General features: G+C 33.3%; 1 protein-coding gene across 1 annotated transcript in view; it reads left to right on the top strand.

Moving 5' to 3' along the window:
• Positions 1-25009, top strand: part of LOC110028128 (outer envelope protein 80, chloroplastic) — a 113464-nt gene extending 88455 nt beyond the window's left edge. The window contains exons 15-16 of the mRNA XM_020729860.1: positions 15684-15753; positions 24534-25009. Of these exons, the coding sequence (XP_020585519.1) occupies positions 15684-15753; positions 24534-24688 (225 nt within the window). The 3' untranslated portion in view covers positions 24689-25009. The remainder of the gene's footprint in view (positions 1-15683; positions 15754-24533) is intronic.
• The last annotated feature ends 709 nt before the right edge of the window (positions 25010-25718 follow it).

Here is a 25718-nt window from a genome sequence, read left to right as displayed (position 1 = left end):
TCTTTTATGCGGGCACCCCCCCCCCCCCCCCCCCCCCCCCTTTTTTTTTTGTTTCTTGCCTATCTATCTCTTATTTATGCGTGTGTTTGTTGTCTATGTTTTCAGTTTATGTTGAGTTTTCTGATTTCAAAGTTTTTAGGACAACTGTCGACCTCCTATTTTCTCCTTGATGGTTATATCTGATGGTTCTGTTGGTGCTCCGACTATATCTCTCTCCATGGTAGTGATTATCTTCTCTAATGTCCAGCTCCACCCCTCCCTATCGATCCCCCCTGCTGCAGCCCTCTCCCTGCCTTACCTCTCACTGCAACATCTCCTGTGATCCCCTCCTCTTTTGTTTACCGTTGTTTGCCACATCCAAAGCCCATCCAACCTCAGCCAACCCGTGGACCTCTTCTCCTCCAACCATAGATTTCCTTCAGCTAGCCGCTTCGAGCACCCTCCCTCCCTCTCCAACTTGCTACCCCTTTAAGCCCTCCGTCATCATTTGGTTTCAAATCCAGCCCAAACCTAGTTCTATCCTAGGGTCCCTAGCATCCGCCTTACCCCCAATTAGAAAATTTTTCCTTCTACCCGGAACCACCCATTCCAAAACCAATCCTTAAATTCACTTTGCTGATTTTCGAAATTATCCAAAATCAAAATTTCTACACTTTTAATTAGTCTCATGCACCATCTTTCAGCTCCCAACCCTAAACCTCAGCAATGTCACTACGGAGGTACATGCCCGAGCCTACCTGGGAGGAGATGCGACTAGAGATCCGCGAACTTCAGTGAAGGGTTGTGGACATTGATGATGAAATCCGATGAAAGTTTGTCCTCGATCGTGATCGGGAGAGTCGAAGAGAAAAACGAGAAGATATGAAGACGAAGCGGGAAATACTACACTATTTTCCACCAACTTAATTTTTGGCTATGAAGACGAAGCGAGAAATACCGCAAAATATTACACTCTAACTTCCGAAGTGGAGAGATCACATCACTTAATGATCCCCCTGGCTACTATCCAACGAAACAACTTGCAAGTCTGTCACAACCAGAAAATGTGGCAAGTGTCATGAATTTGGACATGTTGAGGTAGAATGCACAACCAGAGGAGTGATTTACTTCACCGAACAGGGCGTCATTGAAATGTTGGATAAATATATCACAATCACTAAAGAGAGCGAGGACATAAATTAGAATAACCCGCTTCCAGTGAAAGATATGATGACGGTCAAGAAGACGATATAGATTTCAGAGAGGATTCTCATTTTTCAGCCAACCAGGAAGAGATGCCACCAAATCCAATTGACCCCGAGATAGAGATTCTAGTTGAAGTTACAGACCCTTCTTTAGAATGTAGTAACTTTGAGGTAATAGACAGTCAAACAAAACCTAAGATTATACTGCCTCGAGCTAGCATCTTGCAGACATTGAGAGGAATATCAACAGGAATGACCTTGAATGTCTACAAGGGTTGTGAGTTTGAGGAGCGACATCATATACAGGTCAGCTTCGGATAAGCGAGATGCAAATTTTTCATATGTATAGGTTGCCTCCACGAACGGAGGTTCAACATGTCAGAAATGAGGTTATTGTGTGCCATGTCGGGAGCATTACATGGAAATATTCAGAGGTTACTTTCAGATTAGCATGGAACACCCTGGTCAGATTTCCAGACAGGAGAGATGAACCCCAACTTTGTAGTGGGTAAGAAGAGCTTGATGGGATGAAAATTTTGCACTAGGACCAGGTTCATTTCGTGGGGAGGTCTCTCCTGAGGAGGTGCAAGTGAGAGTGAAGTAACTTGCCACAAATTTCATCCTAGAGTTGAGTTCTCCTCACATACTTGCTAACCAACCACTGCACACTAGGCACAAGAAGTAGAAAGAGAAAATTTTAAATCTAAGGGCTTGAGAGTTGCATTGCAGGAATCCACTTTTATATGTAGCTCCCGTTCAAGATGTGCCAAAAGGGGATGGCTACCTATTCCACTACAATGTGTTGTGGAATGACCATGCCGACATGATCGACCTACGAGAGGATTTACCAGTGTACCATGAGAATCCAGAAGCTTCGATGAATGAGGTCAAAGCTCCCCCAATCCTGGGAGAATGACATCTGGGTTTTCCTCTAAAAACTGAACCAGTTTAGCCCAAACCAGTTTGAATGAGAGAGGGGGCCAGTTGTTTTTGTTGTGTAGCTTTTCCTCCAAAAGCAGGTTTTTCTCGCTTCATTAAGGAATAAATTTCCTTATTGTTTTCGTTTCCCGCCTATCTATCTCCTATTTATATGTGTGCTTGTTGTCTAGCTTTTCAGTTTATGTTGTGTTTTATGATTTCTAAGATGTGAGGATAGCCGTCGACATTCTATTTTTCTCTTAAGGGCTATATCCGATGGTTAGGTGGTGCTCTGACTGCATCTTTCTCCCCGGTGGTGATTTTTTTCTCCGACGTCCACCTCCACCCCTCTCCATGACATTTGCCCTGCTGCAGCCCTCTCTCGCGACACCACTGTTGCAGGCTTTACTGTGGCCTGCTCCCCGCAACCATCTCATGCTACCCCTTCATATCTTGTATACGTCTCACCTGCCTCCCGTCATAGCCACGCCTCAACCAACCCGCGGACCTCTCTCCCTCTATCCACAGAATACTTTCTTCCAGCACCCTCCTCTCTCGCTGCTCCAACCTGTTACCACCCCAAAGCCCTCCTCTCGCTACTATAATTTGAGACCTTCCCCCAACCCCTTAATCCGTACAGCAAACCCCACGCCGCTTCAGGTCGCTTCTCTCCCAACCCACTCCTGCCCAACTCTTCCAGCACCCCTTTTTTCGTTGTCCAACCACCGCCCCGCACCATCTTCGTTTCCCTAGGGTGTCATTTTACAACTGCTATTGTTTATTTCCTTTTTGAAGTGTCGCTATTGTAACCTTTTGAATTTCAACAATAATATTTATATCTTTCTATTTTGTTTTGGTTTTTACATGGTATCAATAAGGGTCATGATCGATACAAATAAAAAACAAACAGTGTTATAATGCAAAAAAGTTATAAATTTAGTGAAATTGGGTTTTTAGTAAATTTTTAAGATATATATATTTATATATATATTTATATATGTATTAAAACTTAGGTACCGGATATGTAAATACATAGGAATTGAGTGTTATGTATTTAAATCTATCTTTCATGCAAAATGCTGAAGAGAGTTGCTGAAAGAAAACAAAAAATGAAGCACACATAAACTTACTGCTCACTTGAGCTCTACTTATAGCAATTTTATTATTTTGTTCAACATTTTCAATGGTAAACTCTAGTCCTCTCAGCATCCCGTGCAACCACCTTATTAGCTTTAATCGTATGAGTGAAGTCCTTCCCAAAGCTCAAAGTTGTAATGTATAATTTTCATAATTTGGTCTACGGCTTGAAATTAACTGAGGTGGGAACAGACAGTCGGACAATGGAAACTAAGTTTTTTATATTCATTTATTATGAAAAAATCTCTAAAGAAAGTAAATTAAAATAATATATTTAAATTTACATTGTTACCAGTTGTCCACGTCTTCTATTAACATTATTTCTTCTATCACTCATCTTTAATCACTTACATTAACATGAAAAGTTAGTTTAAAATAATTGTGAGTTAAACAAAGTCAGTGAATACTCATATTTTTAAACTACAGTAATACAAGGAATTAGAAAGTAAAATGCAATCAATTAAACTTTTAATTAATCAATATTGAAATTTGAGGTGTTATTCAATGAATCTTACTATATCAGTAACTTATCAGTATCATTATATATAAGTACAACCGTCATAGAAACACTATCGAAAAATTTGTATAAATTAAGGTACTTCAATATTAATATTCTTTTCCATATACATACATGGGTACCTTAGTTTCCCCAATAATGTCTTAAAAGAGTGACTCTATCATAATCAATTATGCATATACAAACATACACTAATAATATTTTATCTCATTTTCATAACAGTCAATATTCAAGTACAAAGTTCAATAGTAAATTAAACAAAGCTGAGCACACAAGTCATTTATACAATATGAACAAAATTCATTAGGCCATAAATCATGAGTATGCAGTACTATAACAGTAACAATAAAATCATTCGATCGAGAAGAAACAAAATATTATTATAGAAAAATAATATGTACTCACATCAATGATGTTTAATTTATTATTTGATTTGACTTAACATCGACTCTTCTAAAATTTGAAATCCAACATAAACATGGTTATTCTTAAAAAAATAATTAATTTTTTTATTTTTTATTATAAAAACATTTACATATACATATATAATTATGGTCATCCAATTTCTTTTAGTTTTCATGAAACCTATAAGTAACTAATTTAGGCAAACTTCTATTTTAATATTACGCTACCTCATATATTATATTATACAATATTGCATTTAAATAATTTATTTCCTAAATTTTTAAAATGTATAACTTAAAAACCATTAAATTGGCTTGTAAACCTAATTTCATATAAAGAATAACTAAACATTTAAATTAATCTTCGCACTGGAATTCCTTCCTGCATCAAAATTCTCTTTTTCATGCTTTATCCTTTTTACTGATTACCTATAAACAATTAGTTTGAAAATTGAAATCAATTTAACATAAAGTTTCTGAAATTTTATTTTAATTAATTATAATAAATTAAATAATTAACTATTTTACCTTTCTTACCCACTACCTTGCCTTAATTCATTCATACCAAGCTACAAGGCTCGGTCGAGCCTTTAATTATTGCAGGAAAGCCTAGTCCAACTCCAAAAGTTTCGTCCAAGTGCTCCTTCAACCGCTAGAACTCGTCTTTTTCTCCTTTCGCCCGGTAGGGGGTAAATCGTTCAAAGCTACAGCGCATTCCTCTTCTGTGGCTTGAAATCGACGTCTGCTCCTTCCACTGCACTAACACAAATTGTTGCCTCTACCTTCTCTATGTGATGTTTCATCCTCTTCTCTTTTTCTTCAGTGCTTGGCTAGAGCATGAGCTCTCCGCTGCTCCTTCCTCCTTTTCTACTCAACAAATACATAATTTTCCATTGCCTCAGACTACGAGGAAGCACTAACTTACGCCATTCGAATCTCTGATAAGTAACTCTCGTCTCTGTTTCCCCTTCTATGCGATATTTATACATGAAAGTATCCATTTGGTGTCTCGACCCTCTTGCTTCACCTCTCCCCTCTTCGGTTTCCAGACTGTTCGATTCCTCTTCTTCTCCTTCGGATTCCTCGACTCCTTACTTCCACTTCTTTGGCTTCCTCATTTTCTCTTTCAGCTGTTTGTTTCTTCTTCCCCGAGTAACTGAAACGGGACCGTTACAATTAATCATCGAGCGCAATATTGAATAATTCCCTCTTCATCAAGATCTTCCTTATTTCCCTGCTCAGAGCTTGCACATTAAAAAAATGGTCGATATTCTTCAATTATAGAAGAAAGGCATGTTCATGTTGCACATTAAAAAAATGGTCGATATTCTTTCCTCATTCGTGCCATATTAATATAATAGTCAGATCCAAGATACAATTTAGTGAGATATGTTTGACGTTGTATATTTAGTTCAGGATTATACTTTTGCCTTTCAATTATTTTTTCTTGCGACAATACAAATAACGACCACATGAAGTGCTGAATGAATATGATTCAAGTCATCATAAAAGTTATCTGAATTAGACAATCAATCTTCAACGTCATGTAATCCTTCATCTATTTTCAGATTATTTGTTAACAAACACTTAGGACACACCAAAATATTATTGAAAGGAAAAATGTCATTACAAATAATTGTAACTGCAATTATTAAATATATATCACATATAAAATGGTTGTGAACTTTAAATAAGAACAAAAATAAAATAAATCATTTAGATCTAACTTATGATAAAGAATGTTAATAAAATCAATCGACCTTCATCAATATTTTTATCGTTCAACATAGTCAAAATAAATTTCATAACTGTGAAATAAGATACTATTATATTTCATCTATCAGTGTTCAAACAATCAACATAAAATTATTTCCTTCAAAATTTCTGTAACTATTAAAATAAAATTGACCTCTCTTATTTTACATCTACTTGATACCAAACAACCCAGAGAGCATCTCCTAATTAATGTAGTGTCAATATATGAGGACTTCTATTCTAACATTCCAAACATATCAAAAGTTTAGGTTACACGTGCCCAACAGGAAAGGTGTGTTGAAGGTTAATAAATAGGGGCAGTTACATGCATATCACCCGATGCCTATGAATTTTGATATCTAACGACTACAATTTTATTTTTTTACATTTTTGCCACCCAAATCATTCATAGCAAATAAAAAATACCACTATGTTAACTTTTAAAAGTGAGATACACCTTGTCATGCATAGGTAAGGTGTTATGAATCTAGAAATTAAAGTTTAGCTGTTAGATGTGTAAATACATAGGAGTTGAGTGGCATGCATGTTAAGTCTTCCTAAAAATTAATCTTATATAAGAAAATCACTGCAAATTCCACACAGACTCTTAAGTAGTATATCCATGCTTCAGCCCAAGCTACAACAATCACCTCTTCTCTGCACCAAAAAACAGTGATATTTAAAGAACTATTACACACAAAAAACATAGTACAAAAGCAAACTTAGGACTGTTTGGTAGGAGGATTTGAGTAGGATTTAACGTAAGTCCCGCTAAAGAGCCAAAATAACATGAAATCGTTGGGAAGCTTAAATAATGATTTTTTTCTGCTTTGCCCTAAATCCCAAATTTATGAAATTCAGAATGGGAAGCAGATTTACAGAATTGTTACATTGGAAATTCTTTTGTAAATTGTTAAAAAAATTATAAAAAAATCAAAAAAAGTATTCTAGAAACTTGAGAAGTGAGAGTTCAAAAAAAAAAAAAACAATGGCAAATAAATTTGGAAGCTTGCCTATTGAGTAATTTTTTTCGCTTTTGAAAATTTCACAAGAGACGAAGGAGGAAAGTGGTATGGAGATTTTCTTCAATTTTTAGGGAAAGGACGGCAGAACTGTCGATTAGGTTTGGCAAAAGCATCGATTTAGGGCACCTTCGATCGATCGTGGTAGAAGGAGAACACAAAGGTGAACCTGTTGCTCATGAATAAAACCCATTTGCACTAGTATAACATATGTGAAAGCGGCAAATAGTGGAGAAAATAATGCAAAATTGCTTGGATGCAAGTCCAAGGTGAAGGAAGTAAAAAGAGCTTGACGGCTTGGGAAGGAGAGCCCGCGTGAAAGACGAGGTGCCCGTGCAGCGTATTTGTTTTTTTGGACGTTTTTGGAGAAAAATTAATGCAACGGACATGGCCTATCCAGTGTTTGAAAAGTACGATAAACTTTTACTTTTTTTTTTTTTTGCTCAAACGAAACACTTGAAAACTGAAACACCTTTATTTATATTGCTTTACATTCTTTATTCAGCAAACCAAAAAAATCCTGGAAACAAAACCTATTTTACTTGCAACTTTTGTTTGTATTAATTAGAAGTCAAAAGGAAACGAAGCATGCTTTTTTGTAATTTCAAATTTGTCAAGATTTCCAAAACATAATAAAATCTAATGTATTCTCTTTCATTAATTGTGAAGTTGCTTATAGATTATAAATGCCACAGTTTAAAATTGAGCAATCTAAGTTGTATCTTAAGGCCCACCAGAATGAAATTTTGAAAGAAAATAATTTGGGGGTATGCCTCACATTGGTTAAGGCATGCCTTGAAGTGTGTCTCACCTCATTTGCTTTGAGGCGTGCACCTGATGCGCTTAGTTTTCCCCCTATATTAGATCATTCGAATATTATAGTAGTTGCGCTCCCACATGCAAGAGCTCCCCCTCCCCAATCAAGCTTCACAACATCATCGCCTGCTACTTCTGTCGTCGACACTGATGCTGTCGTCACTGCTTGCTACCATCGTTGCAAGTATTGTCGACATTGTCTGTTGCTTTTGCTACAACAGCTGCCTGTTGCCTCTGCCGTCGCCGCCTATTACTCTTGCTTTTGATTATTTATTACATTTTTATTTAGATATACAGGTGTAATAAAATTCATTGGATAATTTCAGTGAGAGAAGTCTATTATGATAAACACATCTTATGTCTTTAATTTTTTGTTTTGTTTTCATTTCATATTTTATGTTATTTTGATAATTTGATCAATTGATGTTTACATTATATTTTTATTTTGTGTAAATTATATGATATTTTGAGGCTTATTCAAATTATTGTTTGATATAAATGCAATTTATCATTTTTTATTATACTAGAATGTTAATATTTTTTTTAATATATCTATAAGCTTTGCTCATATGTTATATTTTACCCTCTTATTTTGACTTACACAATTTTCAAACTGCGAGACTTACGCCTCTGACCGTGAAAAATATCTCTATATACAATTGCTCATTTTTAAACATTGAATATAATATAAATTAATTTAGAAAAGAAAATAGCACATAACACATGGACCGACAATGGTGGAATAACTGTAAATGTATAAATTTAACAGAGTTATATTGTACAGAAAAAAATTTGTGATTATGTGGCCTCCACTTAAAGATCATGAATTCAAATCACACAAAAAACAACTCAACAAAGGCTCTGATAAAAACTAAATACCTCAATACTTTCACTTATCATCCTTTGGTGGTTGTTTCATGTGTTGGATACATACTTTTATTACCATCCTTTTTTTTTGAATAAACAAGCTAGTGACCGCCTTGATCAGACACCAATAGGATACACATTAAGGGTGGCAGGAAATTTTTAGTCAAGATATCCAATTTATTACCATCTGTAGTTTTTGGCATCAAAATATTGAGCTACATTCATTCTTCACAAATCATTTCAAATAATTTCATTTTATATAATCTTAGTTTTATTCCTTTTGCTTATGAATCCTCTAATAATAATTTATATTAGTTTTATTTTAGTTTTATTCATTTTGTTTACGAATCTTCTAATAATAATTTATCTGTAATAGGCGCTTTTTTTTGCTATTTGTTACACTTGAACAAACTATCTAAAATCTATTTTCAATCACCCTTTTCTTGATTAGATGTTACTCTAACTTTTACTTTAATACAATATTTAATTTATCTTTCCTAGTTTACTGCTGATTCATCTTATCAATCTGCCTAACACTGACTTACATATAAATAACTTTTTTTTTATAGACTAATAGTTAGATCAATACAACATAATCACCAAGTTATAGTTTTAGTAAATTAGCCTTAATTCTTCGTAATGTATTATTGTCACCCAAAATCACTGAGCCACTTCTCTATTTTAATAATGAAATCTCATCTCTGAAATTTATATCTTGTTTTATATCCATATTATTCTATATATTAGATCCAAATTATTTAAATTAACCATAGCTTGATAGCTCATTAGTTTTTAATATTATTGAATAATAATTATTATCAACATACTCGTTAAAATTACTTATTATATACTCGGTTATTGTTATATTAATTCTAATAATTTTTTTTCTAAATATATCCTTCATTATTTTTATTTTTCACTGATTTTAACAAAATTTTATGGAATTAATATTACATCATTGGAAAAAATATAAATGAAGTCACCTTACTTCAAATAGCACTTGATGTGCAAGAAAAAAAGTCATCTAGATAAAGCGAATACATTACATGGTTAAAGGAGCATGACGCCTTCCCTTTGGGTTTGTTCTTAAGATTTGTCTAAAGATAGTGGCAAGCCATGCAAAAAAATTTTCTATAAAATTTTGGCCACTTGCTTCCTAACTCTTGGATTTATTAAAAAAAAAAGTAATCGTACAAGCAACAATCCCTGAGCTTAAAGAAATTGTTAAGAGGCGTGGTTTATTTTTGTTAGAGGGGACCCACTTTTTGCTCTACGTAATATGCTTAGAAACATCAAGTTGGCCATAAAGAAGTCTAAAATGTGCTCCTTCAGCTCCATATCCAACCATATTGCTAAAATTAAAACTTCTTTACATTATGTTCAGGCTCTTCTTGATTTATCTCTTCTTCACAAAAACATTACTTTTGATGTTTGTAAGAAATAAGATATGTTATCTAATTCTTTATCTATTGAGGCAAGGTGAATCAAACAGTGTGCTAAGTGCGTTTGGCTTACTATGGGTGAGAATGACACAGCTTCTCTATCGAAAAATTAAGTGTAGAATAGCTAGAAACTTCATCAAAGTACTATTTGTAAATGGATTCATTCTCGATACACAAGCTATTGTGGATGAAACTAAAAAATACAATATCCAACTTCTTATTAGGCCACCTGTTCACTCTCGATACACAAGCTATTGTGGATTCATTCTCGATACACAAGCTATTGTGGATGAAAATATCTGTTGTTCATTCAGGTCTTCTACCATATATATAGGTTTAAGAAAACATATCTCATCTCATTAACACTTCGTTTTGGAAACTGTAACAAAATTTACACCATATCCTGGAACACCACAACTACACCCAAACATTGTGGAGGTTTGGGACTCCTAAACTTGGATGCTCTTAATGTGATGTGTGTAGAAAAGTTATTTGGAGGATGTATAATTCAGGAAATGCTCTTTATAGATGGTTTTTTCGCCATTATGGTTCCATTTCCTATACCTTGAAGATCAAAACTTCTATTTTCTGGAAAGTCTTGCAGAATGCAAAGATTATGGAGTTGCTTTAATTTTAAAGTGCTTCTACAAAGCAAACTTTTTTTCTTTTTTGACTTGGATGCATAGCTATCTTCTTATGAGAAATTTGATGCCAACGTGTTCAATTGGTTTGACTGTTCTAAAAACATCTTTTTTGCTAATTTTCTTAGTAATAGTTGTGTTATTCTCCCTCAAAATCATACTGCTCCACTAGATTGCGTTCTCTTTATTCTTAAAATTTCTATTTCTCTCTCTGGGAATGTTTGCCAATGGGGGAGTTAAAATGTACTTAGCCTTCAGGAAGTTTATAAGGTTCTCTATAAAACCTCTCACATCATGTTTTTGGAGTATGATGCTCTGGTTTAAGGGCTACTCGCTTAAATGCTCAACTTTTACTTTGAATGGACTTCTAAGTGGTTTACCTGCTGTTGATAAACTTCGCAGTAGAGGTATTAATGTGCTTGCTGTCTTCAGACTCTTAAGAGTTGTAATGAAAACCACCCGCATCTCTTCTTTGAATATCATTTTTCTTTTAACAAATTGCAAAATGCAACCCCTTTGGGCACTTTTTTTCACTTTGCTTGCACCCTCTCTCAGTATTTAGAACACATTGATTCAGTTTGATGCAAAGTTACAAACTCTTATTTATTGCTTGCGGTTCAAGTTGTGGCACATTAAATTTGGCTTAGAAAGAATTGCTAGGATTTTTCAAGAAAGAATTCTCTGTGGGTTATATTCTAACTACCATAAAAATTATTATCAAACAAAAGTAGAAAGTGGAAGTTTAAGTTGGAAACTCCACCTTACATCACGTCCTTATACTGGTTATGATATTTAATCCTTTGTTTCTTTCCTACAGTTGGATGGTTTCTGCAACAACTACTCCCAAAAGTTTCTCATTTAAGAAGTTTTATTTTCAATCTGGTTTTTAGAAGAGTTTTTGTTGATGGCATCTTGATTTTTTTGGCTGAAGTGCGTTATCTGATATGGCCTTTGCGTCAAGAGATGCAACGTTGGGACATTTTTGTTATTGCTTTGGATGGAATTTTTCAACTTTGCCAAATCTATGGTTTTCTTTTATTTTTTGGGAGAGCTATGTTGAATTCTACAGCACATACTATGAACTCAACCGACAATCTTTCTCTTGGGGGTGTAATGGAATTTTGGCTTTGGAAGGCTGTATTGTCTCAAATGCTCTTTTGTTGAACATAACTTCATGGATCTTAGCCCATGATTATTGGTAAGAACACTTATTCCACTTATTAGGTTCTTCCTTGATGGAGGCATTTCATAGAATCCTACTGTAAGGTCTGAGCTCTATTTTGGTTTTTTGTCATATGGGACTAATTTTGTTTTACTTCCTTTTTACTTCCTGTTCCTTTTTCTATCTTCTTTTATTTACAGGCTCATTTGTTTTCCTTGTAGTTGACTCCTGTTTTCTTTTTGTAATCTTTTGCTTTATTTATAGAACAAGCAACAAAAACACAATAAGAAGTCCATGAATCCTCCTGCCACTTATGTTTACTATTTTAATTGCTTAGGTGACCTTTTCTTGTAAGGCGTGGTCATATGACACTCCCAACCCCCAATCCAATCATTTTGCTGAAAATTTCTCTGAGCTGGATTTGTTCATGAGTGGCATCTAATGTGGATCTCTAAATGAAATTAGGATAATTTCTCTTCTGTTTTCCATGCTCTCTGTATAAGTAAGACACCTTCAACCCAAACAATTATTCACCACAATGTTACTTTTCACACTTAACATATGACTCTATAGTGCCGCTACCAGCATGATTAATAACTCCAGTAGTGTAGGAATTTATCTTCTTCCCAATAGACTCTCTTTATCCTGAATGAATTATTGGTGTTACTTCTCCATAACTCTTTATATTGTGCAAATCTCTCACTTCTGAGTATGTTGGAAATCAATCTCAACGCACATAGCTCTCTCCATTAGTATTGAATAGTCTTAAATCTTAAGTGGCACTAGTGGTTATTTGATTGAATCCTTCGATCCAAAATAAAATCTGTGACACTTCTCTGCATTTGGAACGAGTTGGGGTGCATATCTACATAACATAGTGAACTCTGTTTCGTATTGCATAACTGATCGATTTCTTTGCACCAACATAATGAATTTATCTTGCATTGTCCCCTAGCTGACAATGTTACAAACTAATCTGTGAAGGTTCTCACGAACGTGTCCCATTGCACCAATTGACTGGTTCTGCCTCTGAATTTCTTTTGCATTTGTTTTTGTCACCATCTTTCAGCTTCTCTCTCAAAAACAAAAGTCGTCAGAGTAACTCTCATCTCTGGTGGACATGACAACTCATCAATAGTTTTCTCCACTCTCAATAGTTAGTTTTCAATTCTACTAGCCCTCCTAATCCAGAGAACAAAGGTGGTCTAATATCTTGAAAAAGCTTCAAGTGCTTATTCATCGGTGCTCCTACAATGTTACTAGTTTGAGATTTAAATCATTTGAGTCACAACATTTATCTTATCAAAAAATGCACCTGCACTGGAGTCTGAGGTATAACGGATTCAAAATTATCATCTTTGATCTCTTCCTCATGAACATCCATAATTCTTAAATAATAACCATATAATTTAAATAGACTTAATCAAAATTTTTAATTTCTGTTATTTATAATCTAAATTTAATTATCTTATTTGCTCTTCAATTAAGATTCATGTTGTTTAATCTAAACATCTTGCTCTGAAATCACTTTTCACAACCCGTCCCGAGGTTTAAAGTTAACTAAAATGGGAACAGATGGGCGAACAGTTGAAATCAATTCTCTGTTATCCTATTTCTATCACTAATAGGTTAATATTTAAATTTTTTTGAAAGGGCCACTAAGAAAGCAATTAAAATTAAGTAAAAATTTGTACTTTTTCTATACCCTGTTACTCTCTATTCTATTCATCTTATTCAATAGTTTAAAACTTAAAAAACTAGTAAAGCAATATAATGAGTTATCTAAAGATAACCTAAGATTAATCATGCTTATAAATTGCTTTAACCCAAGGAAAAGAAGTCAAAAAGCATGCTGGTCTTTTATATCTCTATATGAAATCTTATAATATGTTAGTCTTCTATATTTTTATGAGAATATATATATATATATATATATATATATAAATGCATCTTTCAATGACCTTTTCTAAATGAAAATACTCAAATCTTCTAAATGCATTTACTTTAAATTTACTTTTTTATATTCTTTATGTACACATCTGTTTTTTTGAGGATCATCATCAACAAATATAACACACCCTTAACTAATATTATTTCGTTGGCACAACAGTTAACCGTCTAAATATCACAACTGTCTGGAGTGGAAAAATCCTTGTTTGCTATTGGCTGATATTATCATGTCGGCACAACTATTAACGATATAAACATCACAATTGTCTATGGAGGTAAGCTGACTACTCACTCATAGCCGATATTCTTTCATTGACACGGTGGTTATTGATTTAAACATCACAATTATCTGCAATGGTAGAAAAACTACACACACGAGTATACTAGTATGTTATGCCTATACTATTAGGGGGTGGACTCCACAACAGAACATGCACATAAAAACATACAAAAATTCAGGTTATTGCATTTGAGACGTCTTCATTCATCTACTGACTTGCACTCTGTTGTGCAACTAATCGTTATTCATATTTCCTATATCATGCATATTTCTCGTATTATTCATCTCTATCTCATTCATATTATTCATATTCTTCGTATCTCTCATCCCATGCATATCCTTTATATTATGCATATCTTTTGTATCATGGTTATTGTCCATATTTTTCATGCATATTTTGTATATATTTTTTGTCATGCATATATTTTCTATCCAACAATATGAAAAATCCACCGTAATATAAATATAACTGAACTAAATCATATATGTAATCAACTGAAATTTTGAAATAAAGAAGATTACTGAAATTTAAAAATGTAATTATTCACCTCAGTTGCCACATTAGATTCTTGATTTGCGGTAACTAGCTCGACATTGCGATAAACTTTATGCTGATCTAATAACCTATAGAACAAAAATCAAACATTAAGATTCAAACAATTTATGTTAATCAAATTATTCTTTTTATCATAGGATTAATTTATCTGAATTATATAGAGTCGTCCTACGACTAGCCTCGACACACTTGCCACGAGCTCGCCGTCTCGGGTAAACAACTTGAAATTCATAAATAACTTTATATTTCAGGTTGTCTTGGCTCGTAAGATAATTTACTAAAACATAACTGATTAGCTTAAATGTAGTTTAAACGACATTCCTGACAACTTGCCCTTCTCTGAAATTGTGAAAACTTCTGCTCTCTTCCTAACTTTGCTTACTCCTCTCTTAGTTTCGCTGATTTCATGCTAGATGCCCTTACGGAAACCCACAAACCAACCATTTTGTTTCCGACACGACCTCGTCTCTGCTACGACGACCGGAATAATGTACCCCTAATAATGTTTTGTTTCGGGCTTTCCTAGCAGATTTAAATTTTAACGATTTAAAATATACCCCAAATGTACATTTTAAATCGTCAAATTTTTTTCTTGATTTCACAAAACTAGTTATATCGGTCAGTTCCATTTGGTAATATCTGCTCAAAACGATGGGGTCATGCCTAACAATTTTAAGATGTAACCAGAATGGAGCTTTGGTTTTCAACATCGAAATACTGTTTGCCACTTTGATCACAAAGCACAAACATTAATCTCGTGATATTTCAGTAATTATGTAAGTTAATTCCTTGAAAATGAGCAAACACTAAAACTTGCTTTTAGGCTCCAAAGCCTGCAAAATTTTATGGTGCTTTATTTTTTGCGGATAACTATTTTTTAGCAAATTTTATCGAACTTTTAAATTTGATGATGAGACTATTTATTATCCCCATTTTCTAGTAACTTGCAGATATATTTATGAAGCATATGGATTTGCATTATGACATTGAATTTTACCGAAGCATTTTAATTCTTATTACAATTTTCTGTAGGTTGGACCGGTAGAAGTTGTTTTGTTCGGTGATTATGGTAGTGATTTTGGTTCAGGCTCAACTGTTCCAGGTATTACTTTTTCCCTTCATGTGTGCTACCAATCCAATTTATACGTGGTGATAGTAAGAATTTGTAGAAAGTGGTGATTTACAGATTAAAGAAACCAAAAAGCAACAACGCTTGACAGCATTGCACGAGTGTTTTTGCCATATATTCTGTTTATCATTTTGATTTATCTCACTCTCACTTCAGTAAGCATGCATATTACGTAAAATGGTTCAATATCAGTACTTATTTTGAAAGTGGGCAAACGTTTTTTTTATATTTACTGGCTGGGAAAATTATGTTTAGCTTAATAGTTGCTGCCAAACAAAATAAATTTTGAAGTTTACAGTAATTTTTGACTGTTTCTTGCTGAAAACTAACGAGCCAATTCAAAACTTTTTAGAAACAAAAACGGAATCATGAATAGTTTAGTACTACAAGGGGATTTCCTTAACACAATTTTTCACTTGCAAACTCAAATTTTGAACCATGGAAAGATGGACACTTGAGACTTTTTTTTCACAAAACTTTTGTTCAAATCTAGCTACGCACAATATACAAAGTTAAAAGATGTTATTCGACAGGAAATGCATTTTGTGCCCAAAATAGACCTGCTTCCTCAAAATAAGATGATGCTTCTACAAAATCCGTATACTTCCAACTATGTACTGTCCAGTATATTATTTATTCACTTAAGTTTGGATCAATTTTGTAATATTTTGTTTTTCCCCTTATTTTATCTGAGATTTCCATTAGAATTTGCTCATCAAATACAACAATTTCTCCTGTAGATCTCTCAAAATCCTTGGGTAATATTGAATATTTAGCAATTGCTATCACAGAAAGTTGATATGGATTGGTAGATTTTATAACCAATTATTAATCTTTTTGGGTTCTTTGGGTTGCACAAGCTTGAGTTCAAGTAGAAAACTATACTCATTTTCTTGGAAATTGCACTGGTTTAGTGTCTGTTTGGGACAACTTTTTACCTGCTTTGTTTTTTAGACCGTTGCCACAGTTCTGTTTGAAGAACTGATTTCTTGTTCTTTTTTAGAAATTTCTGTGGTAGAAAGTTATTTTTTTCAACCTGAGTTGTTAAAGTGTGGCGGTTTCCAGAAAGCTAAGCTCTGACCTTTTTGAAAATAAAATAAATTTGTAATATCGAATGTAACTGTGTGGAGAACTGATTTCTTGTTATTTTTTCTGTAGCAGTTTCACAACTGTTTATTCAAACAACCACAGTTGCCCCAAACAGACCCTTAAGGTTAACACTAAGGATCTGTTTGGGGCAGCTGCAGCTTAGCCACCTCAGGAAGCTGCTGCGGGAAAACTGATAGCATGTTTGTTTTTAATAATTTGAAAACAACTTTGTTGCAGTTGTTTATGGAAAAATGACTATCTTACCCTTGTGTAGTAATGTTGTTTGTAACAAAATATAAAATAAGTTTTTTTATTAAACAAATTATTTCTTAAGCAAAAAATTAACATTGATTAATAATTAATTAGTTGTATTAATTAAGAAAATTTATATTTTTATTAAATGATTTAAAACTTAAAAAATATGTTTATAAATAAATAAATTAATTAATTATTAAATCAAAATACACAAATTTTTTTTATTATGATTAATTTGAAAATATATGAGTTAATCATTAATTATTAATCTATTAATTTAATAAAAAAAACTTGAATAAAAAAAAACATAAAACCATAAACCAATCTCCACCTTACCCTTACTCCATGCCCAAAACCCTCCATTATGCCCCCTCCCCTCCCGGTTTCACCCAAAAACATGACCTTTGTGAATGAACCCTCTCGATTAGAGCAAATTGGGAAGGCAACAACGGGATAGCGGCGTACAAAGACCATCGAAACTCTCATCTCTCTCATCCTTACACTCCACTCCTAAAAGAAACCATTGAGATATGTAGGTCTGTTCGCGCCATTCTTTTTCTTCACTCTTCCTTGATTTCTGAAAATAAGATGGAGCGACGAGGGGGGTCGAGCAGAGAAGTCGAACGCTGGGATCGAATGCAAGAGGGGTAAGATTCGTAAAATGCCAACCTTTGAATGTTGGCCGTAGGGTTCGGTCCGCGACTGACGTTAAACAAAACGGCGGGACGCTGTGGCCCGGACGCAGTCCCAAACGACGTCAAATCGCGGCCAGCCGCCGCGCCCGTGGCCTGGACGCCGCCCCAAACGCACCCTCAATTGAGTTGGCCACCCTTTTGTTGAGAGGGTGATGTTAGAATTATACCAGAAGAATTTTGGAGGGCAACATATTTTTTACTGGCTATATTTTTTAGCTAAATGATGTAAAATTGCATCACTTTGTAATGCCAGTATTTAAGAAGTGAAGGTATGGCTACATGAAAACGGACGGAGAATAGGGAAGGGGAATGCAAATGTATGTTTGGCTTTCGTAAATGAATATCTTTGTGTATTTGCCATTCATGAAAACAATGAGACAACCACCTCTAAAACAGTACACAATTGTATTTAATTTCTTAACATATTCCTTAATAATATGTCAAATTTGGTTTTGAGCTACATGAACGAAAATTTGACACAGGATGCTAAAAGTCAGTAAAGCAATATGTAGAAAACCAACATAGTCGGTGGTTAGAAAATACTGTCTTTTTGTTTTTTTTTAATTTTATTTTTGTTACAACACGAGATTTGGTTGTTTTAAGCATGATTTTATTTATTTATTTATTTTATAAAGAGCTTTATTCGACTTCTCATTTTATTCCAATAAAAGAAAAGTACAAACGGGTACACACACCCTACAATCCAAAAAAAGAAAGAAATAAAAGGCCCTCTTTCCAAACAAAGAAAAATAGAACTCAACACATCCCAACAAAACTAAACCACCTACAAGTCCAAAAGAACCAATCTATGAAGTTCATCAGGTAAGATTTTAGAAATAAAAGGTGCTCTCAGAAAAGATCCCAATTTAGCCGCCCAATTGGCAACAACATTTCCATCTCTTCTAGTATGAGAACAAAACACATTAAGATCTTTAGCCAGATGAAGGATCTTCTTAACCTGCAAATGTATACTCCAATGACACACCAAAATAACCCTACAAATCTTCATAGAATAAGGGGATGAGTCTCAACAATAAGATTATGCCAACCCATCTTCCTAGCAATCAACAAAGCAAAGACAATAGCATGAGCTTCTGCGGCAATCAGAGAACCAGGAAAAGAAGGAGCAACAAACCAATAAATTTCAGAACCTCTCCAATCCCTACAAACTCCTCCAATACCCACACCATTCTGCTTCCAACTCCCAGCAAAAGGCTTATTCCAAACAACTTTACAAAGGGAAGGAGAACTAGTAGTAAAACTAATAGAAAGTTTAGTAAGAATTGCTTTTACATACACATTTTAGTATGCTTCATACCAATAAAGGAAAGACTCTTACTCATATAAAAACAAATTTTAGAAAAAGTAGTTCTAGCAGTAATAGTCTCAGCATAATATCTCGTAGAGTTTCTAGAAACCCAATGAAACCAAAGAACAATAGAAGGAATATTAGATAAGAAATCGCATCCTTTATCCTTCCAATCATCATAAATAGGGGCAACGTTAGGATAACCAGAAAAAAACATCCCTCCTATCGTAAATGTCAAAAATACTAGTCCAAATATCCATAGCAAATTTATAGGAACTAAAAATATGACAAAGAGACTCCTCAGCATTCATACAGAAAACACACTTTGAAGCAATCCTTAAGCCCTTAAGGTTAAGAATATTATCAGTAGGTATGATTTCATGAAAAATCCTCCAAACAAAAAAAAGAAATAGAAGGCTTAACCCATTCCCTGAAAAGAATAAATATGATTAGCAAAGAATTTAGTAATAGAATCTCCAAGCTTACCTTTAACCTTAGGAACATCATTTTATTAGTTATACTAGGAATATGAGAAATAATCTTAGCATCATTATAATGCACCATAGTAAGCAACGTAGGCAAATTCCAACTTTGCCCAACCCATAAATCTTTTACCTTTATATATATATCCTGAGGACCCCCATATAAGTCACCAAGTGCACCATTACCATGTCAATCCTCATACCAAAAAGCCACATCCCCCTTGCCAACATCCCAACATAACATCTCTTCTACTTGAGAAGATAACTTAAGAATCTCCCTCCAAATAAAAGAATCATTCTTAGAAAAGGAAATTGAAAGGGGATGAGAAGTAGAACAATACTTAACACGAAGCAGAGAAGCCCAAATAGAATTATCCATTTGAAACTGAAACCAAAGCTTCATAAAGTTAATTCTAATAGAATCAACAATCCTACGAAAACCAAGTCCACCCTTACCAACCGGTTTACAGAGCTTCCCCCAGCTGCTCCAATGAATATTCTTCTTCCCAAAGAAATTTGTTAAATAAGATCTCCAGCCTCTTAATGAAACCAAGAGGCATACACATCACTTGCATAATATAAAGAGGAAGAGAGGTAATGATGCTCTTAAGTAAAGCAACACGCCCACCAAAAGATATAAACTTATGTTCCCAAGAAAGAATTCTTATTCTAATCTTATCAAATAATTCAGAAAAAAGATAATTCTTCTTAACTTTTTTGTCAAGGATGAAACTCAGATATTTTAAAGGTAAACTAGTCTTAACACAATCAGTATAATCATCAATCCAGTTTTTCTTAGTAGCGGAGATATACTTGGAGCAATAAAAATAACATTTAAAAGTGTTAAAAACTAAACGAGAGCATCTTGCATATGAGAGATCACCTTCCAAATCTTTTTGACGGACCTCTTATTAGAATTAGTAAAAAGAATGAGTTCATCCATAAAACAAAGATGTGAAATGCTAATTCCACCTCTATGCATATAGTTAATACTAGGATACTTATCAAAAAGATTGTTAAGATACTTAGAAAGATAGTCAAAAGCAAGAATAAAGAGATAAGGAGAAATAGAATCCCTCTGTTTAATACCTTTAGAGGTCATAAAGTAGCCACTGGAGGTACCATTAATTATAACAGAGTAATAGTTATTATTTAGAATCCTTTTAATAATATTGCAAAAATTATGATTGAAGCCAACAACCTTAATAACTTCAAATAAAAATTGCCACCTGATAGAATCAAAAGTTTTTTTAATAACTTCAAGTAAAAATTCCCACCTGATAGAGTCAAAAGTCTTCTTAATATTCATTTTAAAAATAACATTACCACAACGTTTACTTTTATCAAGATCCAACAGCAATTCCTGCACAGTAAGAACATTGCCTCCAATCTGCCTTTCTTTTAAAAATGCAGTTTGATTTAAAAAAATAATATTATTTAAAATAGGTTGAATTCTTTTAACCATAATCTTGGAAATAATCTTAGACATAACAGTATTAATGATGATAGGTCTAAAATCTTTCCAAGAATCCTTACCATTCTCTTTACGAATCAGAACAATGTTAGACGATTTAAAATGTCTGGGTAGATCATTACCACAAAAAAATCTTGAATGACCTTAACAAGTTCAGGATGAATATTATCCCAACTATTCTTATATAACTCCACAGTGAAACTATCCGAACCAGCAGTTTTGCCATCCTCCATGCTATCAATAAAATCTTTAATCTCCTCTTTAGAAGGAATATAAGTAAGATTTAAATTATTCAAACTTGAAGATATAGGATACAAATCAACATTAATAGGAGCAAGAGGCTACTGTCATTATGAAATAAATTAGATAAAAAGCTAACACCGTCATTACCAATATCAATAGGATTAGAGAAAGAACTACCATTAATACTTTTAATATTAGTAATCATGTTAAGCTTCCTTCTACTCTTAATTTAAGCATCATAATAGACAAAGTTTCTGTCACCATCTAAAAAATTAGCTTAAGCAGCCTTTTGAGCATAAAAAGATTCTTCTATATTAATAGCATTAGTCAAATCCTGTGGCCCTTGAAGCAACAGGTCAAGATTACTACTATTATTACAGTAATCCAATTCTAACTCCTTAACTCGATTCTCAGCATCGGCGACAACCTTACTAAGATTTCCAAAAACATTCCAATTCCAATTTTTTAGAAACTTAGCAAGATTCTTCTGAAGCAACCAAAGCTTAACACCAAGACCATTATGCTTAAAATTCATCTTGTGAGCATTCCAATTCTCTTTAACATCCATAAGAAAGAGAGGGTGAAGAATCCACATATTATAAAAATGGAAATGATAAAATTTCTTACTAATTTCATCTTTAACCTTAATCAAAATGGGGTGTGATATGAAGCCAAAAACGCAAGATGATGAACCTCATGCATAAAAAAATAATTATTCCAAGCAGAATTAGAAACAAATCTATCAAACCTTTCAAAGACAAGACCATAATTCCAAGTAAAAGGATTACCATGAAACCTCAAATTAAAAAGACCCACATCCAACAGTATCTCATTAAAATCAGAAATAAGTGTAACAAGCAGAATTAGAAACAAATCTATCAAACCTTTCAAAGACAAGACCATAATTCCAAGTAAAAGGATTATCATGAAACCTCAAATTAAAAAGACCCACATCCAACAGTATCTCATTAAAATAAGAAATAAGAGTTAGATTAGGTGGTGAACAGCCCTTCTTCTCAACATCAGAGGAGATAATATTAAAACCTCCCCCAACTAACCAAGGTACATTTGTGGGACCAATGGAATTACGTAAATTCCATAACTCAATTCTATCATTTCTATGACAACCATCATAAATAATGTTTAAAAAAAAGAATCCCATTCAAATTAATATTAACATGCAGTAATTGATTATGATTTATAAGAATATCGACCATAATACAATCTTTCCAAAGAAACCAAATCTTATTATTGAGGTTAGCAAAGTAATGAAAACTATCAAGTTTTTTAACATATTTATCATTGTTGGAAGATTTAACTAAAGGTTCAAGAATTCCAAAGAAAGACAGATGATAAATACGTATCAAATTCTTTAGCTGATTAGAAGCATTGTCCTTAGCAATGCCTCTAATATTCTATAATAAAGTATTAAATTTCATTATCTTGTTCTCTCCTCCCTCTAGTAATCCTAGAGGTTAATAGACAAATCATTAGGTTCCCAATTCTTACTCAGAAGCTGTTCATTAAGAGCAGCAGAATTCACATAATTGGGTTCCCGGCTACCCTTAATTCTCCTTCTGGATGATTTTTTAACCATCCATTCTTCCTCAAGCTCAGATCTAGTCAAAGCATTATCATCTTCTACAATAATATTATCATTATTAACAATATGATTATCTATACCAAGAGTGGTAAAAGAGGTTTCACCATTCTCATTTTCTTTAGTAAGTATTATGTCTTGATGCATATCTTGATGAGGAACAGCTGCACCTTCGGATTCATGGTTAGAATTAATATGATTAACAAAATGAGAATCTAAATCTTTACCAGTTACATTACCTTCGTTAGAGTCATTAAGATTGATAACACTGAAAGACTCATTTTCAACCTGTATCTTATTTAGATCATTAGCAATGGTCGTACAAAAAGTCGTAATATCATTCACATTCAAGATAGTAGCATCAATATCATTAGCAATGTGAACCTCATCAGCTTTCTTACCCAACTCCTCTATGTCAGGAGGAATAATTTCCACCACATTACCGCAGTTAGGTTGCGCAACTTGAACGCTTTCATTATTATTTATTTATTTATTTATTTATTTTGTTTTGCATCTAATTTCAACATTTCTAGAAAGCCAAGTGTTGTTAAAGATCACCTTTTTTTATTTCTATATTTTATTTTGTTTATATTTTAATTTGAAAGAAAATCTTTGATAAGTTAAAATAAAATAAAATTAATTTTGAAAATTCTCAAAACAGCTAAGAATGTTTTTGAGTACTTTTTAAGATAGTTTTTTGAAAAATAAAAACATATAAAATATATTTTTGAAAAGAAAGCAAAAGAAATAAATAAATAAAAAAAAAAGTTATCACAAACAAGCTAAGGCTTCTTTTGGTATCATTTTGCTTTTCTTTGAAAAAATACAGTGAAAAAAATACAAAAGATGATTTATTTTTGTTTGAAACATATTAAGTTATTTGCTTTTAAGAATTTGTTTTGTTTTTAACAAAAAAGCTAAAAATAAATTTTTGGGATTTTTTCATAGTGTAGGGTCATTTATATACCTACATATGTACCACCAAAAATTTATATTTAATTACGTAACACTTCAAACTTTAACATCATATCAAACGTATCACTCTACTATCTTTTCAAAAGTGAAACATACCATTTTAAAATCTTATTAATGCAAATATGAAAGTTTAGGTGTCAAGTATGTAAATACAAAAGAATTGTGTGGTATTTATGTAAATTTTCTTAATGTCAAACTCGTTATCTTTTCCTCTAACCCCAACCTTGATTACTTTTTACTCTACTACTCCCATATTCCACCTCCAGCGGGGATTCTGACAGCACAGACACGACCGAGTGCTCCACTGTTCATTCCCTGCAACTGCCTTGATGCCACTAACCTTTTCATGACTTAATTTAGAGCTAAGATCTGGTCCTACTTTGGGAGGGATAGGAAATTGCGTCTGATCTTGCTGTGAGGGCACACCAATCTATGCTAAATAATCAAATAACCTCCATTAATCACAGTTCTTACAGTAAAATTTTATTTGTTGCTTAAAACTCATTTTTTCCTTACGCAAATACATCTACTAGGCTTGCATGGAACTTTACTAGGAATAAATTACTCATAAAAGCTGTACTAAGCAGAGTTGAAATGTCATTAACGTAATAATTATTTGTTTCATGATCAGGTGATCCTGCTGGAGCAAGGGGAAAGCCTGGCTATGGCCATGGGTACGGCGTGGGCATTCGTGTGGACTCTCCTTTGGGGCCCCTCCGCCTGGAATATGCCCTTAATGACAAATATGCGAGGAGGTTCCATTTTGGAGTCGGCCATAGGAACTAAAAGTTTTGGTCTCCTCCCCCAAAATTAACCTCAGGTTTTATATTCTCAATATATGCTTTCCTTAGCGAGGTTCAATTAGCTTGAGAAGAATCAATGGATGAAAATTTTGATTATTTGTTAAGCTCTTTCCACTTCCATTCATTTTAATTTACCTCACTCTGCTTTCAAACTTTTAACTACGTCTTGCAGCAGTATTTCGTCAAATTTCAGTACTAGCCTGTTACAGAAAAAGCCTGTAAAAAGATGGCTGTTTTTTCATGCCCTAATCTAAATATATTTCTCATTTTTTATTGGAATATATCCCACAATAGGAATTTAGAACCCTAAACGGGTCACTATAAGTTCGACTGGCCAAATTTTTCTGTCCGGTCACTGTACCTGCGGACAACGGACGAGATGCAGCGTCCGTTGTCCGCACATTTGATGACCGGACAGGAAAAACACTCTCTGGCTGCTCAAATAATTTTTAGAATGCCATTGTAACATTAAAAATTAATTTAAATATCTTTAAGATTAAAAAAAGTTAATTATAATAAATAATTTGCATTTTTAAAAATTCTTCTAGAAAAATATTAAATACATAAAGATATTAAAATAAAAAGATATTTTTGCCTTTCTATTTTGCTAGCATTTTATTACATTCCTTATAAAGCCTTTTTTGGCAAGCATAATTTAATCCTAATAATCTTAATGCTAAAATATTTGAAATGCATATGAGTAAGGATGAAACATTCTAATATTGAAGTAAGGTTGCTTTTAAAATAGAGCATTCAAAAATAAAGAAAAAAATGAAACTTGAATTGACTATAGAGTGGATATTAACTTAAATCAACTATTTCTTGTTCTTACTTTTGCCTAGTGATCACTCATTCTAGGAGTAATTGGGATGATTGATGTATGATGAGCTCACACTAATAATCATATTTTTAGTATATTCTTTTCATCAATTAATCATGCTAAAGTCAAAAAAAATTTATTATATTACATCGTATATACATTTTCATGTATTACCTGCAATTATTGTCGCATC

Source organism: Phalaenopsis equestris, unplaced genomic scaffold, assembly GCF_001263595.1.
Source record: "Phalaenopsis equestris unplaced genomic scaffold, ASM126359v1 Scaffold000490, whole genome shotgun sequence".
Classification (NCBI taxonomy): Eukaryota; Viridiplantae; Streptophyta; class Magnoliopsida; order Asparagales; family Orchidaceae; genus Phalaenopsis; species Phalaenopsis equestris.
Note: the sequence above shows the minus strand (reverse complement) of the source record. Positions and strands in the feature narration are given on the sequence as shown.